The sequence below is a fragment of the Pongo abelii genome, chromosome 2 (assembly GCF_028885655.2).
Source record: "Pongo abelii isolate AG06213 chromosome 2, NHGRI_mPonAbe1-v2.0_pri, whole genome shotgun sequence".
NCBI lineage: Eukaryota > Metazoa > Chordata > Mammalia > Primates > Hominidae > Pongo > Pongo abelii.
The window spans coordinates 159,332,090-159,353,842 of record NC_085928.1 but is presented as its reverse complement, the minus strand read 5'-3'; the positions used below and the strand labels follow the sequence as shown (position 1 = coordinate 159,353,842).

The 21,753-nt window shown below is 37.9% G+C and overlaps 1 protein-coding gene across 1 annotated transcript; it reads left to right on the top strand.

Moving 5' to 3' along the window:
* Nucleotides 1-4,013: 4,013 nt before the first annotated feature.
* COMMD2 (COMM domain containing 2) lies at nucleotides 4,014-20,825 on the top strand (the record flags this gene model as incomplete). The annotated part of the gene is given in 5 exon segments (NM_001133165.1): nucleotides 4,014-4,104; nucleotides 4,195-4,272; nucleotides 4,982-5,064; nucleotides 5,625-5,798; nucleotides 17,593-20,825. Coding segments are annotated over 5 exon segments (600 nt in total). The 3' UTR covers nucleotides 17,791-20,825.
* Nucleotides 20,826-21,753: the final 928 nt, after the last annotated feature.

Sequence of the window (21,753 nt, the reverse complement as noted above, 5' to 3'; positions counted from 1 at the left end):
TCTACTGAATCTTGCAACTGAAAAAAAAAAAAAACAAAAAACAAAACAAAACAAAACAAAAAACCCTGTTGGGATTATTCTGATAGGGCACAACTGACATTTTAATAATATTAAATCTTATAACCCATGACATATATTTCTGTATCGGTGGTATATATCTCCATTTATTCAAGTCTTAATTCCTCTCAGCAAAGTTTTGTAAATTTTAGTGTATAGGTCTTGCAAATCTTCTGTTAAAGTTTTTTCTAAATATTTTATATTTTTGAGGCAATTTACTAAGATGATTATAAGATAGATTTTGGTAAAACAGTCAGAGGCACCTAAAATCTAAGGCTTATTCTAAAAAATGTCTTTGAGTTCCCAATTAGATATTGCTGGGTTGGGGCACAAAGGTTAATACAAACACACACACATGCATGTGCAGACACTCACACACGCATTCACACACATAGATGATTCTACAGGGATGTTTTAAGGCAGCATGTGTATAGGTATTAGTTCACTATAGAGAAAACAAGAGATGATAGTGACTGGCAGGAGGCACAGCAGAAATTCTGGGGTGTTGTAACATTCTATTTCTTGTTCTGGAGTAATAGGTGTGTTTAATTTGAGAAGATTCAACAATGAGTATTTAAAAAATCTGTACCCTTTTCTGTTTGCATTTATAATACTTTTTTTTAATGAATTAAAATAATTTTTTAAAATCTCAGAAGCTAATTCATGCATTTGCTGCCAGCTTTAGAGTCAAGAGAAGGTGGCTGGTGTGAGTGAGGCTTATCACTACGTTATTGTCCTCTTGACAGTGTAGTGAATTGAGCTGTAATTCCTTGCAGGGGGTGATAATATTTTATGTGTCATTGAAACACAGCTAAGGAAATATCCTGTGCAAGGATTCTGGGCTAGAATACCTAAAAAGGAGAAAAAAATGGGAAAATATAAGAGAAAAGAAAGACATATGAGCTGGAGGGGGATAGAAAGATGCAGAGAGAATGTGAGGGGATGATTGATATGAGGCTTTGTTCTCTACCAGCATCAATTGAAAAAAATACTGAGTATTTATTATTTGTTCACATTCACCCTGGAAGTAAGATAGCATGAAGTGACATTAAGACTGTATATATTTATAATGTAAATCTAATTGTAGAGCATTAGTATTAACATGCACAGGATATGCTGGGACATTTATTCTCAGCCTGATTCTTTTAAATTAGAGTTAATGTACATTCTCTATGCTTCCTTGTCATTTTGTTCATTCTCCAAGTATTGCTACTCATCACACTGTATTGAAATTACTTCATTATCTTTCTCCCTCACTTTTCTGACACCTTCTAGAGGGCAAGGACATTGTTTTATTCAGCTACAAATTGCCAAAGCATAGCATATCTTTGAACCTTTAAGGAATTGCTTAATAAAGTTTGTGAAATTAAATGAATGGCTTTTAAGATGATTATTTGTGAATTTATAGGAGCATAAAATCTGCTCCTATAAAATGTAAATGCTGCTGTTTGCTTAATTCTAATTTATTGTTTCATTTGATCATCAAAATCAATTTTTAATGTGAATTTATTAGTTCATCTGAGTATCATAACAGCCCTGCATGGCACAGAAGGGCAGTATTAAAGGGCAGTTTTACAGATGAAGAGGCTATGGTTATAACATAAAAACAACTTATTAGAAGTCATACAGGTAGTGTCAGAGCCAGATCTGGAATCTAGAGTCTTGAATTTTCACTCAGGTAATTTTTTCTAAACAATTATATCACCTATGGCAACAGAAGTCACTCTATAAATTATCCCGGGGTGTTTTAACTCCCAGGCTGGTTTTTCTTGGATATAACTTGGTTTCTTTCTTTCTTTCTTTTTCTTTGACAGTGTCTGAGTCTGTCACCCAGGCTGGAGTGTAGTGACTCAAATCTTGCTCACTGAAACCTCTGCCTCCCAGGTTCAAGCAATTTTCATGCCTTGGGCTACCAAGTAGCTGGGACCACAGGTACATGCCACCATGCTTTGCTAATTTTTGTATTTTTAGTAGAGATGGGGTTTCACCATGTTGGTCAGGCTAGACTTGAATTTCTGGCCTCAAGTGATCTTCCCGCCTTGGCCTTCCAAAATGCTGGGTTTACAGGCATCAGCCACCACACCTGGCCTAACTTTGTTCCTTGACTACCTTCTTTAGACAGCCTATGGTGCTACTCCCTAGTCTCCCCTTCACCTCGCCTGTCCTCACTTCATTCCCTGAGATTACAGACAAGAAAGGCCGTTTCATATTGGCATACTATTTTGTCTATTTGCAAATTCATTTCAGCATTCCTACTCCCTATATATGTACAGTTCTTGAATACCTCTTTTGAATCAGTTGAAACTGGTTTTTACTGTAATCTCACTAATTCTCTCATTAATTAACTAGTTCAATACATTTTTTGACATGTGTTCATTGTACACTTGTAGAAGAGTCATGATTTTACCTTTTCCGAAAATTATTCTTTAATAATGGATGTTTTCTCAATAATGTGTGAATAAAGGCAACTTCAGGAAATGATGCAATTTTTGCTAATCTGCAATTCACAGTCTAAGTAAAAGTTGTGTTCTCTCTGCAAATGCTACTTCAAGACCTAACTAGTAAGTTCAAGGACCTGTCTTTCTGTGCCCCAGTGGAAGAAACAATTTCAGTCAGATGTGAAGGACAAAGTAGACACAGAGAAGTGAACTGAAAAACTCTTCCAATTTTTAGTCTGCCTGGGAGACTCAGAATATAGAAAGAGTTGTCTCAAGGCTTAGATAGAAAAGACAAATAAGAAGAGTCTTCTTCCCTTCCCCTCTCTTCCTCCATGCCCTCCATTTTCAAGGGGTTGAGATTTGAAGAATCATATTCCTATCAATTAGCAACTTTATAGTCTCTGATATTTGAACCACAGCAGGTGAGAAGAGAGTTGGAAAAGGAACTAAATTATCACAGGCCCCAAATACTTTTAAAAAGACATTGCTCTGGGCCAGGTGTGGTGGTTCACACCTGTAATCCCAGCACTTTGGGAGGCCAAGTTGTCTGGATGACTTGAGGTCAGGAGTTCAAGACCAGCCTGGCCAACATGGTGAAAACCTGTCTCTACTAAAAATACAAACATTAGCCAGGCATGGTGGTGGGCACCTGTAATACCAGCTACTCGGGAGACTGAGGCAGGAGAATCGCTTGAACCCGGGAGGCAGAGGTTGCAGTGAGCCGAGATTGTGCCACTGCACTCCAGCCTGGGCGACAGAGCGAGACAAACAAACAAAAACATTGCTCTGAATCCTGTAAACATCAGTCATTGTCATCATTATCTTTATCCTAATTTATAATCACTCATAAAACTTGTCACAAGCTTTCAGCTTTCAGGCTGTTACGTAGAAGGATGGGCTTTGCAGCAGGTAAGTGAGGGATCCAACCCTCTCCATCTAGCTCTGTCACAGGCTTTGTCACATAATCTCTGGAGCTTTGTGTCTTATCTGTAAAAACAAAGCCATGTTTGTTGAGGATATTAACTGAGATACATTTAAGATAACATACACAGAAGCTCTGTGGAAACTATTAGCTTTATAAAAGTGTCAGTTGCTGGACTTGTCTATCAGTTTCCTTATCTCTAATGGAAATTACAATGGAACCTACCTCATAGGGTTCTTCTGAACTCCAAATGTATTTAATAAATGTAAGAACACTTCCTGACACGGTTAGTGCTTAACAAATGTGAACTATTGATATTATTAATGTATGCTCCACGATGAGGCGTGTCGGATTTGAAACACCTTTTCATCTCCCATAGAGCCTAGCACCTTGCACTTAGCAGGCGCTCACTACATCTCTGCGGGATGATTTACAAAAGGAAGAATGTTTTGACCTCAGCCTGCGATGCAGGGAACATCCGAGTGTAAGACGTTAGTTCGTAGGCCGGAACCCAAAACTCCGGACGCTGCGACGCCGGAGCCTCTAGGCGCCCGGACACGGGCGCCGGAAGTGGCGAAGGCGGGGTCGGCGCTGCCGGGTGAAACCGTAGGACAGTGAAGATGCTGCTGGAATTGTCCGAGGAGCATAAGGAACACCTGGCCTTCCTGCCTCAAGTGGACAGCTCGGGTCAGCGGGCGTGGGGGCGGTGTTCTGTGGGCTGGGGAGGAGGTCAAAGGCAGCGCCTGGCACTCAACAGCCTTCTGACTTTCATTGCAGTGGTCGCCGAGTTTGGGCGGATTGCTGTGGAATTCCTGAGACGCGGCGCAAACCCAAAAATCTACGAAGGCGCCGCCAGTAAGAACAGAAAGGGGACGGCTCCGCAGGCTTCTAGGGCGGTTGCGAGCCATTCCCTGTCTCCCGGCAGAGAAAGAGATTATTGCGACTCCTAGGGTCTTGTTCCGATTGTAGTAGAATAAAACCAGCAGAGCTCTTCAGTAAGGGTGCAAATCCTGCCCGTCCCTTAAGTAGCTGTGAGATTGTTAAAACTTCTATTAAATCAGTTTTTCAAAATGTACATAATACTACCTTACTTTCAGAAATACTGAAAAGTATTTTGTATAAATATACCAGTCTGTGGAATAGCTGGGTCAACTGTAAATTGCAAGTATTTGGTTATCACTATTAGTTGTTCAGATATCCGCTTTTGCTAAAAAAAAGTGTTGTTTTCCCCCTGGGTAAGAGGCAGTCTCTGGGATTAAGTCAATCCCTGTCGAGTTCTTCTTCTGCTAGACTTGAAGGAGCTACGCATTCAAGAGAAGGGCTACGCACCTGATACTAGTCTCCACAGTTCTGCGTTTTGTTGAGGTTACGTGGTGGGAAATACCAAAGGCATTTATTTGGCTGGGAGTGGAATGAGGAGCATGAGCCTCTGGCCAACTTACTATTTTTCATGCAGTGTTTGAAAACATGTAATAATGAATAGTGTTTATTTTTAAATACAAATATGAACAAGATAAATACCACAGTAGTAATTTATTTGCTCGTTTTCACTTTTCTTTCTCAGGAAAACTCAATGTGAGTAGTGACACTGTCCAGCATGGTGTGGAAGGATTAACGTATCTCCTCACTGAGAGCTCAAAGCTCATGGTAAGGGTTTTTCTGGACTGTTTTGTATTGCCTGGATTCTTAAGAACGGTCTAGTGTACTCTACATCATAGTCCTGGCAGGTACCTGTGTGTTTTAATAATGTTGTTAATGGTTTATGATTGATTTTTTGAAGACATACCTAAAAAATAAAAATCATATAACATCATCTGCTGATATGAATACCTCTTGCTAGTATAAATAGCTGGTATAGAAGTACCTCTGATTCTGCATGTTGTTAAACCATGTATGTATCCTAAGAGGATACATAAGAGGAGGGAGACTGTATTAATATTTTGTGCATATTAGCAGTATCTGGCTTGATGAAGGATAGGAAGGGAAACTGGGCATCTTAACAATTCTTTCCATTTTATACTTTAGTAAAGTACTTTTATGTATCGGTAACTCAGATTTTGGAATGGTGGGCAGTGGTTATCTTTAAGGAATGCTGTTTCTTTTACTAGACAGAATAAATTAGAGGATATCATATTCTTTTGTGTATTTCAAGTATTTTAGCTAGACAAAGATAAATTTTGATGTTCTTTTAAACTCAATTCACTTAGATTTCTGAACTGGATTTCCAAGACTCTGTTTTTGTTCTGGGATTCTCTGAAGAATTAAACAAATTGTTGCTTCAGCTTTATCTGGACAACAGAAAAGAGATCAGAACGATTCTGAGTGAATTGGCACCAAGCCTTCCCAGCTATCATAACCTTGAATGGCGACTAGATGTACAGGTATAGCATTTTTAAAATTAACTTAACATAGAATATAAGAATTATTTTAGGTTTGTGTCCTGTTTATTGTGTTTTTTACCACCTTAACTAAGATCTGGTTTGAAACTTTGTTTTTTTAACGTTCATTTTTAAGCCATTTCACAAATAGTTCATTTTCTTTTATTTTCAGTGTTCAAATCAGTTTAATTTGCAAAGTTTGTAAGAAATTGGTTATTTTGGAAAAGGAGATGGTTATGTAGATTTTTTAGGTTGGTGCCTAGATATTTAAAAACTTTTCTGTTTAAATTTAACAGATGTAGAAAAGTGCACAGGTTGATGTACCGCTCAATGAATTATCACATGGTGCATTTAACTGTGACTCACACACCAGAAGCATCCTCCTTGCCTCCTAATTACTGCCCCTTCCCTCCTTTCCAAAGGTAACCAGCATCCTGACTTCTAACACAAATTACATTTACCTGTCTTTTAACTTTGTATATATGGAATGACTCAATATATATTCTTTTGTACTTGGCTTCTCTCACAATATTATTTTTGTGAGATTCATCTTTCAGTTGATTTTAAAGTCACATAAACAAAAGGGTGAATTCAGACCATTGCTTATAGTCCTTTATTAAGCAGAGAGAGATGAGTTAGTAGATGTGCATTGAATGCCGTCTATTTGCTGATTAGAGCTGTGCTAAATGCTTTGAGACAAAAAAGAAGTGTAAGATACTTTCTCAGCTGGAAAAGATCATATCACCTTGGTTAGGGATATTAGGCATTCTCAAAATAACTAGTAATTAAAGGTAGTTATAAAATAAGGTTCTTGATGGGGAATAAAGAATATAATTATATAAATGAAGATGACAACTGTTTAAAACAGCAACAACAACAACAACACGTGTAGTTGTGTGTATGTGCTGGCATGATCCAAGAAAGCTTCCAGCAAAAGGAAATGAAATTTCAGAAGGATGAATGAATAGAGAAAATTAGGGTAAATATTCTTAGTAGAGAAGGCAGAATATGTTGTAAAAGCCCACATGGATATGGAAATGAGCATACGAATATGTATTATAGTGCACTTGTTCTCAAATTTGACTTCATGTTGGAATAACCTGGGGAGCTTTACAGAAATTCTGATGTTTGTGTGTTATACCCAGAGATTCTGATTTAGTGGTATAGAGTTCGGCCTGAGCATCAGGATTTTTTGAAGCTTCTTTTCACCCAGGTAATTCTAATGTGCAATACAGTTTAGAAACCACTGTTGTAGTTGCTTCTACTGATTCAAATGGAGGTAATGTCCAGATAGGTTATAGAAATTTGGTTAGAGGGGTTTAGACCTGAAATAGCAGATAATAGGAAGCCCTTGTAGATATTTGGATAAGGGAGTAACATTAAGGCCATGCACGGTGGCTCAGCACTTTGAGAGGCCAAGGTGGGTGGATAGCTTGAGGTCAGGAGTTCGAGACCAGCCTGGCCAACCTGTCTCTACCAAAAATATAAAAATTAGCCGGGCATGGTGGCACATGCCTGTAGTCCCAGCTACTTGGGAGGCTGAGGCAGGAGTATCGCTTGAACCCGGGAGGTCGACGTTACCATGAGCCAAGATTGTGCCACTGCACTCCAGCCTGGGCAACAGAGGGAGACTTCGTTTCAAAAAAAAAAAAAGAGAGACAGTAACATTAAAAAACAATCATGTAGGAAAGTTAGTCTAGCACCCTTGGGCAGAGAATGAAAGTGGGAATTCAAAATATGAAGAGCATCAGGACTTTACACATTATTTTTCCTCTATGTGAAATGCGTTTTCTGCTTTGCTGCTACCTCTTGCCTCTACTCTTTCTTATCCTTGTAAGTCTCCGTTTAAATCAGGGCTCAACAAACTATGGCCTGTGGGCCAAATCTGGCTTGCTACCTATTTCCATAAATAAAGTTTTATTGGGACACAGTCACGCTCCTTTGTTATGTATTATTTATGGCTGCTTTCAAAGTACAAGGGCAGAGTTGAGTAGTTGTACCTCATACAGAAACTGTATGGTCTGTAAAGCCTAAAATATGATCTGGTTCTTTATAGAAAGGGTTTGCTGATCTGTGCTCTAAATGACGTCTCCCTTTGGGAGAAACGCCACCTGTCACTAGACACAGTTAAATTTTGGTGGCATTTGTGTTTTCTTTTCATGGCACCTGTGCTTCCTCTTTTGGCAAGTCATCTCACTTATGTGTAGCTGGTTTTTTGGTTTTTTGTTTTTTGTTTTACTAAACTGTAAACACTGGGATAGCAGGGACCACGCATGTCTTATATATTCTCTTTCTTCAAAGCCTCGACATCTCCTCTATGCTCCACATGCTTAGGTGTTGACCTTGCTTCCAGCTTGGCTAAGAAAAGAGAAGCAATCAGAAAGAACTCCCACATGCACCTGTCACCACATCTTTCAGCCTGTATGAGGACCCACTTGCTCCACTTGTCTTCTCTCCTGTTCCTCTTGATGAAGTGCCCATGCTCTTATCTACAGGCAGCCTTTTCCCTTGTATACCTCAATCCATCCCCATTTCCCCCCATGAGGACATAGTTCTAGCAATTATTCCGTCTCTTACCTGCATCATACTTTGTTTGCCTCTACTGAATCCTTCCCTTCTGCACACAGTCAGAAACCCAGTCTTGACTCCATGTACTCCTTCTACTGCTGCTCCATTATTTTGCTCCTCTCTATACTAAGACTTTTTTTTTTTTTTTTTTTTTTTTTTTTTTGAGACAGAGTCTTGCTCAGTCGCCCAGACTGGAGTGCAGTGGCGCAATCTCAGCTCACTGCAAGCTCCACCTCCCGGGTTCAAGTGATCCTGCCTCAGCCTCCTGAGTAGTTGGGATTACAGTGGGATTCCAGGCATGTGCCACCATGCCTGGCTAATTTTTGTATTTTTAGTAGAGACAGGGTTTCACCACATTGGCCAGGCTGGTCTCGAACTCCTGACCTGAAGTGATCCACCTGCCTCAGCCTCCCCAAGTGCTGGGATTACAGGCATAAGCCACCACGCCCAGCCTATACTAAGACTTCTTGAAAGAGCTGTCTCTCTGTTTGTATATTCTGTCTTCCCGTCATCTCTTAAACTCTTCCTAATCAGACTTTATAATCTTCACTCTACTCTCATAACTTACTCAAGGTCATGGCTTTTTAGTTTTTATGCCATTCTGTTTATTAACAGCATTTGTCACAGTCACACCTTCCTACTTGAAATTGTTTAGTTGCCTTCTGGGAAATAACTTCCTGTGATTCTCATTCAACTTCACAGGCTCCTCTTTCTCAATCTCCTTTGCTGATTCTATCTCATTGCTCTTTAAACATTGGGATGCCCCAAAGGTCAGTTCTGAGTCTTCATAGCTTTTCCACTTACATTCTCAAGCTGGTTTCATCCAATTTGAAGTCTTAAATAATCCTCATATTCTTGGGATTCCCAAATTTATATCTTTAGCCTAGAACTGTCCTCTAAACTTCAGAATCATACGGTGGAAGCCTATTTGACATCTCCACTTTGGTAATTTGATAAGCATTCAAATGCAATATGTTCCAAACTGAATCCCACCTTTCTTACCCACTGATATGGTTTGGTTCTATGTCCCCACCCAAATCTCATCTTGAATTGTAATAATCCCTACATGTCAAGGGTGGGACCAGGTGGAGATAATTGAGTCATAGGAGCAGTTTTTCCCATACTGTTCTTGTGATAATGAGTTCTCACAAGATCTGATAGTTTTATAAGGTGCTTCCTCCTTCATCTGGCATTCGTTCTCTCTCCTGCTGCCCTGTGAAGAGGTGCCTTCTGTCATGATTGTAAGTTTCCTGAAGCCTCCCCAGCCATGTGGAACTGTGAGTCAATTAAACTTCTTTTCTTTCTTTATGTTTTGAGACAGAGTCTCGCTGTGTAGCCAGGCTGGAGTGCAGTGGTGCAATCTCGGCTCACTGCAAGCTCCACCTCCCAGGTTCACGCCATTCTTCTGCCTCAGCCTCCCAAGTAGCTGGGATTACAGGCGTGTGCCAGCACACCCAGCTAATATATTTTTTTTGTATTTTTAGTAAAGACAGGGTTTCACCCTGTTAGCCAGAATGGTCTCGATCTCCTGACCTTGTAATCTTCCCGCCTTGACCTCCCAAAGTGCTGGGATTACAGGCGTGAGCCACCGCACCCGGCCTTTTCTTTATAAATTACCCAGTCTCGGTTATTTCTTCATAGCAGTGTGACAAAGGACTAATACACCCCCTCCCTACTGAAACTACTCCTACCATAGCCTCTCCCATCTCAGATGGTACGTACATTCTTTGAATCACACAGGCCAAAAATACTTGGGCTCTTCCTTGACTCCTCTCCTTGCCCTTCATCTAGTCCATCTGCAAGTCAGTTTCTTAAAAAGGTATCCACAGTCTGACCACTTCCCTTCTATGGTTTGGAAAAAAAAAAAAAGTAGGAAATTTCACACCAAAATTATAATTTTTAGCAACTTTTGAAAAATTAGAAGTTCAGGTAGCACTAGAGCCACACTCCCTCATGGCATTAATCAGTTCAAGATAGATTGAATTTAAGGTGATGACAGCTTATTTAAGTTGTAATCTCTACAGTAGGTGAGGATGTGGGCCTAACACTTGGATGCCAGATTAGTTCAAATCACAAATGAGAATGATTTCTCTGACATCTGAACTGAATCTCATTGGTTGGTCATGGCTAATAGAAATAAAAGCCATTAGAGTAAGAGTGGTTTTAGGAAAAACAACCACTAACACAACACAATGTCACTGAAAGTAAGAGCAACATTTAAGAATAAAGGGATCATCAGGAGAGTAAGAGTTAAGACAAAAGGCTTAGGATTTGGACAGAAGAAAGATGTACCTGTCTTACTATATCTTCAAATTTTACGTTTGGGATAGAGTGGCTGGCATAGAGAGAGAATATTCCATTGTCATGAGCATCTTCAGGTACATGCAGATAAACAATAAAAAAGATAATTTCTTATGTCCCATTAATCCATCCTTGTTTCTGTATCTATTCAGTTATCAAACCATTTATTGAATGTCTAGTGCATGCTAGGCCTTGTGGACATAGCAGTGCTTGCCTTTAAGTCCTCACAGTCTTACAGTAAGAGGGAGACCAAAAAATAAAATTTAATTAGAAATCAGCAATTATAATCAAGTGTGATGAGTGCTTTAATAGGCATGAACACAAGATATGGTATAAACCAGACTGTAGGCTCCAGGAGGGCAAGTATTGTGTCTTGTTCATTACCATGTGCCCAGCACAATACCTGGCATATAATAGGCATCAGTGCTGAATAGAAAGAGTGGGTGGCAGGGGGAGTTAAGTGACTTCTTAAATTATTTGTCAGATATTTCTTGTACCCCTAACATGTGCCAGGTGCTGTAGATACAGCAAAGAACAAAACACAGTTCATGCTGTGGGGGACATCATAAGCAGCAAGTCTTGTAGGGTTCGTGGGGGAAATGACTGTGGATAAGTCTTTATACTTAGGTCCTTTAATAATAACCCGGTGGAGATGTGGGGATGGTCATGTATGTGGCTCAGCAGTAATTTATCTTGTAGATCTTTACGTCTCTCTTGTGTGTGAATGTCCCCTGACTTTTGGGGTCCAGTAGGCTTTAACAGTTCTTTTTTTGGCTTATTGATTTGCTTTGAGTTTGTCCATTATGAAGACATTTTTGAAAGTTAAAATTAAGAAGATATCACCACCGATCCTGCAGAAATACAAACTACCATCAGAGAATATTACAAACACCTCTACGCAAATAAACTAGAAAATCTAGAAGAAATGGATAAATTCCTGGACACATACACCCTCCCAAGACTAAACCAGGAAGAAGTTGAATCTCTGAATAGACCAATAACAGGAGCTGAAATTGTGGCAATAATCAATAGCTTACCAACCAAAAAAAGTCCAGGACCAGATGGGTTCATAGCCGAATTCTACCAGAGGTACAAGGAGGAGCTGGTACCATTCCTTCTGAAACTATTCCAATCAATAGAAAAAGAGGGAATCCTCCCTAACTCATTTTATGAGGCCAGCATCATCCTGATACCAAAGCCTGGCAGAGACACAACCAAAAAAGAGAATTTTAGACCAATAGCCCTGATGAACATTGATGCAAAAATCCTCAATAAAATACTGGCAAACAGAATCCAGCAGCACATCAAAAAGCTTATCCACCATGATCAAGTGGGCTTCATCCCTGGGACGCAAGGCTGGTTCAATATATGCAAATCAATAAATGTAATCCAGCATATAAACAGAACCAAAGACAAAAACCACATGATTATCTCAATAGATGCAGAAAAGGCCTTTGACAAAATTCAACAACCCTTCATGCTAAAAACTCTCAATAAATTAGGTATTGATGGGACGTATCTCAAAATAATAAGAGCTATCTATGACAAACCCACAGCCAATATCATAGTGAATGGGGAAAAACTGGAAGCACTCCCTTTGAAAACTGGCCCAAGACAGGGATGCCCTCTCTCACCACTTCTATTCAACATAGTGTTGGAAGTTCTGGCCAGGGCAATTAGGCAGGAGAAGGAAATAAAGGGTATTCAATTAGGAAAAGAGGAAGTCAAATTGTCCCTGTTTGCAGATGACATGATTGTATATCTAGAAAACCCCATTGTCTCAGCCCAAAATCTCCTTAAGCTGATAAGCAACTTCAGCAAAGTCTCAGGATACAAAATCAATGTACGAAAATCACAAGCATTCTTATACATCAATAACAGACAAACAGAGAGCCAAATCATGAGTGAACTCCCATTCACAATTGCTTCAAAGAGAATAAAATACCTAGGAATCCAACTTACAAGGGATGTGAAGGACCTCTTCAAGGAGAACTACAAACCACTGCTCAAGGAAATAAAAGAGGATACAAACAAATGGAAGAACATTCCATGCTCATGGGTAGGAAGAATCAATATCGTGAAAATGGCCATCCTTCCCAAGGGAATTTACAGATTCAATGCCATCCCCATCAAGCTACCAATGACTTTCTTCACAGAATTGGAAAAAACTACTTTAAAGTTCATATGGAACCAAAAAAGAGCCCACATCGCCAAGTCAATCCTAAGCCAAAAGAACAAAGCTGGAGGCATCACACTACCTGACTTCAAACTATACTACAAGGCTACAGTAACCAAAACAGCATGGTACTGGTACCAAAACAGAGATATAGATCAATGGAACAGAACAGAGCCGTCAGAAATAATGCCACATATCTACAACTATCTGATCTTTGACAAACCTGAGAAAAACAAGAAATGGGGAAAGGATTCCCTATTTAATAAATGGTGCTGGGAAAACTGGCTAGCCATATGTAGAAAGCTGAAACCGGATCCCTTCCTTACACCTTATACAAAAATCAATTCAAGATGGATTAAAGACTTAAATGTTAGACCTAAAACCATAAAAACCCTAGAAGAAAACCTAGGCATTACCATTCAGGACAGAGGCATGGGCAAGGACTTCATGTCTAAAACACCAAAAGCAATGGCAACAAAAGCCAAAATTGACAAATGGGATCTAATTAAACTAAAGAGCTTCTGCACAGCAAAAGAAACTACCATCAGAGTGAACAGGCAACCTACAAAATGGGAGAAAATTTTCGAAACCTGCTCATCTGACAAAGGGCTAATTTCCAGAATCTACAATGAACTCAAACAAATTTACAAGAAAAAAACAAACAACCCCATCAAAAAGTGGGTGAAGGACATGAACAGACACTTGTCAAAAGAAGACATTTATGCAGCCAAAAAACACATGAAAAAATGCTCACCATCACTGGCCATCAGAGAAATGCAAATCAAAACCACAATGAGATACCATCTCACACCAGTTAGAATGGCAATCATTAAAAAGTCAGGAAACAACAGGTGCTGGAGAGGATGTGGAGAAATAGGAACACTTTTACACTGTTGGTGGGACTGTAAACTAGTTCAACCCTTCTGGAAGTCAGTGTGGCGATTCCTCAGGGATCTAGAACTAGAAATTCCATTCGACCCAGCCATCCCATTACTGGGTATATACCCAAAGGACTAGAAATCATGCTGCTATAAAGACACATGCACACGTATGTTTATTGCAGCATTATTCACAATAGCAAAGACTTGGAACCAACCCAAATGTCCAACAATGATAGACTGGATTCAGAAAATGTGGCACATATACACCATGGAATACTATGCAGCCATAAAAAATGATGAGTTCATGTCCTTTGTAGGGACATGGATGAAATTGGAAATCATCATTCTCAGTAAACTATTGCAAGAACAAAAAACCAAACACCATGTATTCTCACTCATAGGTGGGAATTGAACAATGAGAACACATGGACACAGGAAGGGGAACATCACACTTCGGGGACTGTTGTGGGGTGGGGGGAGGGGGGAGGGATAGCATTGGGAGATATACCTAATGCTAGATGACGAGTTAGTGGGTGCAGCGCACCAGCATGGCACATGTATACATATGTAACTTACCTGCACATTGCACACATGTACCATAAAACGTAAAGTATAATAATAATAATAATAATAATAATAAATAAATAAAAAGAAAAAAATAAAATAAACTCAGAAGAGCTCATTTACCCACTGAAGTGAGTTTGAATCACTGTGCTATTGCTAGGACTAGTAGAGTTTAAGGTTGAGGGTATACTGAATGAATGTTGCTACTTATGGAGAAGTGCATTTAAGGGCTAAAAAAGCTACTCAGAGCTCATTGAGTTCCTCAGCTTATTTGTTGAAACCATTGCATAGGATTTTAACTGGAGTGGATTCTTCTGCTCATAGAGAAAGGCATATCAGATAAGACTAGCTAAATGGCTAGGAAACTTGTAACTACATACGGCGCCTTTCATGTTTAAGTAACTGACTTGTCTCATGGCGACTGGTAGTGATGGACAATTACCACCTAATTATTATGCAGTTGTTTATGAGAATCAAATTAATCATCACAGCTTAGTGTCTAGTAGGAACATTTCCCCAGACTTAATAAATTGCCAACACAATTGATGTCCTTGTTAATAGCATTAGTAACTGAATGTACCACCATCAGACTGATGCAGGAGGATGTTCCTTTTAGGACTGGTCCATTTACAACTACTTCAAAGCATTCTTTTCCTGTCTTGCCCACATATTGTTTGCTCTGAGGCTAAATAGAGAACTGAATTCTTTTAGGAACTGTAGCTACATGAAACATAACTTATGTATCCTGTTTCCTACTTGATGTTTTTTGCCAGAATACCCTTTTCAGTGCCTTGAGATATGGCCCTGCAGAGTAAACATTTTTTTCTTTTTTTTTTTCTAATTTGCATTGACATAAGACATTTTATTTTAAAGTTGCTTTTATTGTTGTTATATTTACAGGGAGAAGGACAGAATCTCATCCCCAATAAAAAACAAGTCCATATCAAGAACTTTGTGGGCTACTGTTCTTTGTCCTGTAGTACTGTCATTCAACTTCTTTCTGAGAAAAATGTCTTACTAGATGTTTGTTAGGGATGTTATGTAATCTCTTTTCTAGAACTGTTAAAGAATAGTATAGATATTTGTATAGGTATTTAATTTAGATATGTTGTCTAAAAATTGGAGGGTAGTGGCTTTAAGTCTTTAAACAAAAAAGTCATGGCTTAATTACACAGCAAATACATTCAGTCCCTGTCTGTCAGTGCAGTCCCTCTCTGTCAGTGTAGAGGAAAAACAAATATAAACAGAGCATAATTGAATAAATAAGTACTGTTTTCAATTATCATATATATAATTTGCATATGTATCATCTATAATTATTTGTACTACAGAGATGAACTTAAACTGGTACTTTAGCCTGCAAGTACCTATTTTATGTTTGGGGACCAGCTCACCCAAAGGGATTGACTTATTGTTTGCAAATTAGTTGGGGACATTAAATTTCAGCCTTGGATCAGTATCTTGGGTTCTTTTGGAGGCCCAGGTTACCTATAATTATTTGGAAGAAGTTATTAGTCAGAATATTCTATTTTACAGAATTAAATTAATCCTGAAATCTCAGGTTTAGATTTGTTACTCACTTGAAAATCCCTTCAAGTTGGCTAGTCTTCTTGACATGACTCCACTATTTTTGATAACTTTTTTGCTTTCTCCTGTAACAAGATGTTTCAGGCTCATCTTGTACAGTTTCTCTCCTAGACTTCAAGTCAGCTGTTGCTTTGGATAGTCCTGGTTCCTTTTAATGGAGAATCTAAAGATTGAAAGGACCTTGAAGTTGGTCATTGTTTATAGTTTTGTGTTTTCTCCTTTTAAAAATATGTCATTATTACTTATTTTTTAAATTTTGGAATGTATTATACAAATGAAAAGTTATAGATACCCAGTTTAAAGAATAATGATAAATACCAGTACACCCACCATCAAGCTTAACAAATAAAACCAGTACTTTTGAAGAACCTGTACCCAGTTGTAACCATCTCCCAGCCACCTGAAGGAAACCGTTGTCCTGAATTTTCTGTCAATCTTTTCTTTTTCTCCTTTTTTTTTTTTTTTGAGACAGAGTCTCACTCTGTTGCCCAGGCTGGAGTGCAATGGCACGATCTCGGCTCACCACAACCTCTGCCTCCCAGGTTCAAGCAATTCTCCTGCCTCAGCCTGCCAAGTAGCTGGGACTACAGACGCGTGCCACCATGCCCAGCTAATTTTTGTATTTTTAGTAGAGACAGGGTTTCACTATGTTAGCCAGGCTGGTCTCAAACTCCTGACCTTGTGATCCACCCACCTCAGCCGCCCAAAGTGCTGAGATTACAGGCGTGAGCCACTGTGCCCAGCCCCTAATCTTTTCTTTATAGTTTTTTTTAAACATAAATTTTGTCACCAAACTGTGTATTTTTTAAACTTGAACATATTCTGTGACTTGCTTTTTTTCAACATTTTCATTTCTTCTATGATAACCCATGTTGCTGTAGTTCATTTCTTTTCTCTGCCATTTAGTAAGCAATTCATTGTGTGATTATTCTTGGTTTATCTATTCTGTTGTTAATGAATATTTGAGGTATTTCTAATTTTTGGTTGTTGGAAACATACTATCATGAATAAATGTATATATGTAAAAGGTTAAGGTATATGTCTAGGGGTGGAGTTGCTGGTAATGCACATTGTTTTCCAAAGTGATTTTCTCATCCCTTACCAGGAGTGAGTGAGAGTTCCCATTACTGCCACTTGCAATGCTTGGTATGAACAGGTTTTTAATTTTTGCTAGTCTGATATTTGTAAAATGGTATTTCATGTAGTTTTACTAGCTATTATCCTGATGTTTAATAAAGTTGAACATATTTTTCTATATTCATTTGTCTTCTATAAAATGCTTATTTAGACCTTCTGTATATTTCTATCTTGGGTTTTGAGGTTTTTTCTTATTAAGTCAGAGGAGTTCACACATTCTGTATAGTAATCTTTTTTTGGTTATATGTCTGTTGCAAAATCCCTTCTCTCGGTTTATGACTTGTTTTTTCACCATCTTTAGGTATCCTTTGAAGAAAATTGAGTTCTAATGTAGTTAAATTTACCAGTTTTGTCTTTATGGTTTGAGCCTTTTATATCATGTTTAAGAAATCTTCTATACCATAAAATTGTGTATATATTCTCATTATTTTCTTTTCAAAGGTTTTAAAGTTTACTTTTCATTTTGAAGTCTGTAATTCATCTGAAACTTAATTTTTGTGTATGGTTTAAGATAATTATAAATATTATGTATTCAGCATGGTTATTAAATAGTTACTGTGCTCTTATTTCATTTAAAATCAAGCTTGCAAGTAGAAGTCTCAGGCAACAGATTAAACCAGCAGTGACTATAAAGCTACACCTTAATCAAAATGGAGATCACAACACCAAAATTCTACAGACAGACCCAGCCACCCTGCTCCATTTGGTTCAACAACTGGAACAAGCATTGGAAGAGATGAAGACAAACCATTGTAGGAGAGTTGTTCGCAACATCAAGTAGTACCAATTTTAAGGTTTTAATTCATTTGAATCACTTATGAATTGATGATATACAGCAATTACTTTTCAAAATTAATTTTTTATTAATTCATGATGATAAATACATAGTATTCCTCAGTATCTATTCCAAGATACTGAGGTCATAATCAGAAGCTAAGCTGGGCGCAGTGGCTCATGCCAGTAATCCCAGCACTTTGGGAGGCCGAGGTGGGCAAATCATGAGGTCAGGAGATTGAGACCTTCCTGGCTAACATGGTGAAACCCCGTCTCTACTAAAAACATAAAAAATTAGCTAGGTGTGGTGGCACGCGTCTGTCAGAGTCCCAGCTACTCGGGAGGCTGAGGCAGGAGAATCGCTTGAACCTGGGAGGTGGAGGTTGCAGTGAGCTGAGATTGTGCCACTGCACTTCAGCCTGGGTGACAGAGCGAGACTCCATCTCAAAAATAATAATAATAATAAAGTAAAAATAAAAATAAAAAAGTAATCAGAAGCTAAAGTAAAGTTCCTTTCCTGGTGCTAACTGTGGTCTTCTTGACACATTAAGATGTATTTTGTATTTTAAGAGTCTCATGCTCTACCAGTGGAACTAGCCAGATGGCCATTATTTTGTATTTTAAATATATAAATAGGATTGAATCAACTAGAAATGAATCTGTATGTTCTGTATATATGAATGACTGTCTTGTTTTTGCTACTTCTTTTGACTGCTTAACTTTATTTTCCTCTTTATTGATCAAATTTGAAAATAAAATTCACAATGTAGTACTATTACTATGCAGAATTTTCTAAACAGTTCAGTATTTTTGACTTTTAAAAACACCCCACAATGTTAATAGCCACAGAATATTGTACATCAATAGGATTTTTAATGCTATATTGTTATAGGCAGTTTATTCATTTTTCTTTGTATGTGAAGATAAGTATTTATCATATTGCCTAAGTTTGAGTGATCATGGTTAATTAATTGGCTTAAATAGTACTCAAATTTGTGTGGTCATATATTGTATTTTATCAAGGACTAATTCTTCCACCATACGCAAAGCATCTAGGAGACACTCTGTCATTTACATTTACAAATAATGGATGCAGAGAAATATAATCAATTCTTGATTGTCCTGGATACAAATTGTAGTCACTTTTTATAATTTGAATAAACTATGATGAGGGAAGGAAGGCCATGTTTATTACATTATTACAACTGTCCCTTCTCCCTTACAAACTTGATTTATGTTTTATTTTTTAGTAGGGAACCAAAAGCTTTTGGCCTGAAAAACTCAGGTGCTGATTTGTCAGGTCAGCCTGAGAGTGCAGAGATACAGAGGTCGGCTTAGGGAGAAGAATTGTATGGAAGGGTGGAAATGAGGGTTCAGTCTTAACTATGTATTCAAGACCTTATCCTGAGAGTCTTCATGGAATAATCTAGAAAGGGCTGTAGAAGCAATCAAACTCTAAACTGCACTCTAGACTTTGTCAATACTTTGCTTCCTAAGAATTAGGGATTTTCATATCAGAGTGATACCATGTTGCAATCTCTTTAGAGAAGAGAGAGCCTAGCAGGGAATAGGCCAGTGGGAGAAAAGCATACTTGAGATGGCTACCCATTGGTCCCTGCAGGCATCTGGGCCACCCTTTTCCTATAGGTATATATTCTGCCGTTGTAAAACAACTATATTATTAGATGTCAGCAAACTATAATCAGAAATAATTTTTAATTATAGTGGCAACTTGATTAATGAAGCTCTCATATACAACCTTACAAACAAAAAGAAACTTTATTACATGAAATAGTAGCATATGTCATTGGGTTTAAAAGCAACATGCCTGCAAAACTTATATGATAAAAAATACCTCTGTAAGGATTTTTATTTGTCCACATTCGATGGAAGATAAACATGGCTGACCCCAGCCAAGACTGAAACAATAGCCCTTTGTCTCCTCAGAACAACCTATCTTCAACTCTTTGTCCACTGTTCTTACCCCAATTAAAACAAGAAAGCATGTGCTAATCCTTTTTTAATTTTTATCAACCTGCCTTGGCCTCCTTTCACTGTACTCCATTATTCCTTCTGCGATGTTCTGCCTTCTTCACCTTTTGAGACCAGGGTGAGTTGGGAGCAGTTTACCTACCTTCTTTTAGAATCTGGGGCTTATCTTTTAGTACAAGCCATTGAATAAGCCTCTTCCTTTTTTTGCTCAAACATTCCACATCCTTGTGGACTCCCCTGCATTGTTTGTTTTATATAACATTTGATATTTGTTGTAGCTTGTATATGAACATAATTTTCTTTAGAGGTAGTCACTGTTCTCTCCAGTATGACCCAGGTTTCTTGAATCTGAGTAATGCACCTTCTATAACTATCTAAATTTCTATTGAAGCTTTTCGGATTATAAGTATGCTGACTTTTCACGACTGGCTGGTGCATGTTTAGACTTAAATGTCATATCCTTCATGTCTCAAAGCCAAAATAGTAACATCTCATCTCAGAACAGAGCTGTGACCACATGCCAATATATGTGTCACAAAGTCTACATATGTTACATTCCTTGGAAGTCTCCTTAAATGTTTCACAAAATGTCAACAAGCTTGTTTTGTTATTGATGTTTCCGAGATTGGGCACATTTAAGACAGTAAACGGGAAAGGTGGTGAAGATGCTATAAGAAGATGCTGTATCTTGAGAACTGAAAAATGAGAATCTGACATGGTTTGAAAAATCATGAAGCGTATATATAAAGGATGCATGTGTAGGAGCCATTAAAATTCATAACAGTATGTGCCCTTTTAGCATTTTAATCTTATGAAAAGGTTAAGAGATAAGTCTTTGGAGTTGGACAAAAGGATTTGAATTTAGGTTTTGTGGTTTATTATTGGTCCTTGATAAATTCTCAAAGCCTTTTTTTTGTTCATCTCTAAAATAGGAATATAGGATTACCTACCACATTGACTCGTAAGGACTATATGAGACCATGTATATAGAATGTTTAACATAGTACCAGGCTTTACAAAGAACTCAATAAATGTTTACCATTATTGAAATAGTTTTGTAGACTGAGGATCTCATTATTTCACAGCCTTGAATTATGTCCTGTATACTCTGTTAAAGAAACTGGGAAAAAATGCCAACTGGTTGTTTCTGGGTGGCGGAATTATGGCTGTTTCTTTTCTTTTTTAATTTCTATAGTAAGTTTGAATAACTTTCATAACATTTAGGAAAAAATATTAAAGGAAAGAAAAAAGATCAGGGAATTTAAATATATTTTTAGTAGATATTTTTATCCAAACTTAATTCTTAGAATGATAAACACATAGTTTACCAGAAAACTCAGCTGTTCAAAACTACTCAGTCCCCAAAGGACTCAGGTAAACAGGCCGAGGGTTTTATATATAGACTGCTCTAGAGTTTCCTTTTTCTGTCATTTTTTTCTCCATGTTAGTGAAAGAAACATGGGAATCTTAAGACATTAAGCCATTTCTCCTTTTCTAGGTAATATTACTTCTAAATGGAGAATTGTTTGTGTTGTTTTTCATCTCAAATGGAAACTATTTCTTTGAAGTTTTTCACATCCCTTATGGTCAGGAAGTTCTGTCAGCTGCTATATTAAAGTCTTCCTTCTATAACTTACTCAGTCTTCTCTGTACTTATATGAATTTGATTATCTTCTTTTCCAGAGTTTCCATAATCATAGATTACTCTCACATCTTTCTTCCACCAACAGTAGAAAATATTTTGGTGGAAATGTTATGATACTACATTGCCTCTAACTTAAATATGTTCACTTTTAAAACCATCATGACTGTTATATTCGAACTTAAATACTTTTCTTAGAACAAATGAACCTAACTCCACCATTAATATGGTTAGTTCAGTAGGCTTTATAAATTTTGAAAGTAATGTTTGAATTATAAAAGCAGAATAAGCCGATTATTTTTCCGCTTCAAAAAATTATATAAAGATGAGAAAAAA